This window comes from Bison bison, unplaced genomic scaffold, assembly GCF_000754665.1.
Source record: "Bison bison bison isolate TAMUID 2011002044 unplaced genomic scaffold, Bison_UMD1.0 scf7180017849693, whole genome shotgun sequence".
NCBI lineage: Eukaryota > Metazoa > Chordata > Mammalia > Artiodactyla > Bovidae > Bison > Bison bison.
In genome coordinates this window covers 4,088-6,881 of record NW_011480266.1, presented here as the reverse complement: position 1 = coordinate 6,881, position 2,794 = coordinate 4,088, and the positions used below count along the sequence as shown (strand labels likewise).

General features: G+C 43.2%; 1 protein-coding gene across 2 annotated transcripts in view; it reads right to left on the bottom strand.

Annotated features, from left to right (window-relative positions):
• Positions 1–800: 800 nt before the first annotated feature.
• Positions 801–2,794, bottom strand: part of LOC104994168 (antigen WC1.1-like) — a 5,059-nt gene continuing 3,065 nt past the window's right edge. For both annotated transcript variants that reach the window (XR_825919.1, XM_010847650.1), the window contains one exon: positions 801–2,296. Coding sequence is in view for 1 of the 2 variants with exons in the window: in XM_010847650.1 (XP_010845952.1) it covers positions 2,151–2,296 (146 nt within the window). In the remaining variant the exon portion in view is untranslated. The remainder of the gene's footprint in view (positions 2,297–2,794) is intronic.

Sequence of the window (2,794 nt, the reverse complement as noted above, 5' to 3'; positions counted from 1 at the left end):
TCTGGTCCCATCACTTTATGGGAAATAGATGGGGAAACAGTGGCTGACTTTATTTTTGGGGGCTCCAAAATCACTGCAGATGGTGATTGCACCCATGAAATTAAAAGACATTTGCTTCTTGGAAGAAAAGCTGTGACCAACCTAGATAGCATATTAAAAAGCAGAAATATTTGCTTTGCTTTGTTATTTGTAACAAATTATAAATAAGCATAATAAAAAGCAGAAATATTGCTTTGCCAACAAAGGTCCGTCTAGTCAAGGCTATGGTTTTTCCAGTAGACATGTATGGATGTGAGACTTGGACTATAAAGAAAGCTGAGCACCGATGTATTAATACTTTTGAATTGTGGTGTTGGAGAAGACTTTTGAGAGTCCCTGGACAGCAAGGAGATTCAACCAGTCCATCCTAAACGAAATCAGTCCTGAATGTTCATTGGAAGGACCGATGCTAAAGCTGAAATTCCAATACTTTGGCCACCTGATGGGAAGAACTTACTCATTGGAAAAGGCCCTGGGAAAGATTGAAGGTGGGAGGAAAAGGGGACGACAGAGGATGAGGTGGTTGGATGGCATCACTGACTCAATGGACATGAGTTTGAGTAAGCTCTGGGAGTTGGTGATAAACAGGGAAACCTGGCATGCTGCAGTCCACGGGGTCACAAAGAGTCGGACACAACTGAGAGACTGAACTGAACTGAACTTCCTTTAAGAATTCAATCATATCAGATCACTCCATCCACATCTTTGAAACATAAATAGACAAATGTACTTGATCTTCCCATCTATATCCCTTCTTCTAGATCCCCTCTGCCTAGGTCTCCACTTTCTTGCCCTCTTGTCCCACGTGAATACAGGGTAATGGGTGAGCAACAATTTGCCATCCATCAACTAGAGAGAGATATGAGCTGATATAATTCACTCAGAAGGATAGATAATTGGACAGACAAGAAATGGTAATGTCCTGAAGAAAAAGTACAAAGGTATGGAAAGAATGGATTCATAAGGATTTGATAACCGACCAGACATGGGAGAGAGCAAGGGGGAATCTACATCTGCTTGAGAAATAAACAGATAAAGTAACCTAGGGAATGAGAGATGAAAAAGGGAGAGGTAGTTAGGTAGAGTTAGAGTTTTAATTGGCCTGTGAACACTTAGGCAGGTTAAGGAAAACTGTATCCCTTTTCTCCCAAGAGCAAACTCCAACTTTGAAACTCACATCCAAGTCCGGTGATCAAGAACAGGTTAAAACAAGTGATGTGACATCTCAAGGGGAACATACAGGAATGTTCAGGATTGGGTTTTTTTCATGAGTTTGTGAAATGAAAATATCTCCTGCCATATCAATAAACAAGAAATGTCACAGCCATCAAGGATTTCTGGTCTCCAGTTGTGAATGAGGGCTCCCAAACTGATCCAGGGGATGCTGCCACTCCCCATGGTGATTGCTGAGGAGCTGGGGAAAGCAAGAAGCAGCCATCTGCCACCCCTTAAGATGAACAAGGAAACAGGGTTGGCCCCAGATAGCTGAGCTGCATATGGAAGGATTGAATCCAGTGAGTCCAGAGGCTTGCATCTTCCCAGAAACAGAACGCTAAATCCCTTAACTTGGTACCTGATCTTTGATGTTCAGACTGCCTCTCCCTTTGTTGCAAACTTGTATGTAACCTGACTTCCCTTCCTGCCTGCTTGGAGCAGTTTTCTCAGAGCTACTGAGATGCTGTCTCCAGGGCTTAGAGTCCTAAGCATTCCCACCAAATAAAATAATTCTATCAGGTTCTGACTATATTTTCTGGTCAGCAAATTCATCTTGCTAGGAAGGAGAGTGTGAATGTGGATCAAGTTTAGATGCTTTTTCTAAATAAGAGTGACCTGGAGCATTTGTGATCTCAGGCAAAGTCTCATTAGCCTTTGAAGGAGGTGAGCAAAGTGCACTCATCTGTATTTCCTTTGAGGAAAATGGTGTTTGAGGACCAACCATCTAAACGCATTTGAAATGGAACTTGGTAATTATTAACAAAGCAAAAGAAAAAGTTACTTTAATCAGAATATTTCATTTTGAGCAATTTCCATATAACACCATCACAGGTCAGCCTCTATTGAAATACAAGCAATTAGAATATCTGAGGCATCATCTTGTATTTAATACAACATCATAGGAAAGCCACTGTGGATGTTCCCAGGACACTGAGTTCAACATCATCGTACCCAGGGTCCCCTTTCTCCCCCTGGAGTAGGCACGGGCTCTGTTCTCCTTCCCCAGGATCAGCTTCCTCTCTAGAGATATTTAGAGAAGAGCCTGAAAGAGCAAAGAGAAGCATAATTAGAACTGAGACAAAGGAACTGGACAGTGTGTTGGAAGCTTGTTAAAAAAGTGATGATGACAAAGCATCCCTGGGACCCAGGTGTGGACAGGAGGCTCAGACTATTTCACACCAGTTACAGTGAGGATGGATCCAGGCTGTCCTCTCAGATCCGGTCCATGTGGTCTCTGGGGCCTCAGTTCATATGGAAATTCTGCATCACAGGAGACCTGTGCTCATACAGGAGCTCTGGGAAGATCTGCTTCCAGGCTACACACTAGCAAGGAGATGCCCAGGAACAGTAAGAGCATAACAACAAATTTAAATGTTCTCCTCTCACAGCCGACAGATGTGAAATCACAGTGAGAGGGAGAGTGGACACAGGGAAAGTCTGAGTTCCTCACTCATAAACCAACTCTGCTCTTAGTTGTCTTGATGCATGTTCCCAAATGTCCACAAAGAGAATCACGGGAGCATCCACAGATGGCCCCTCC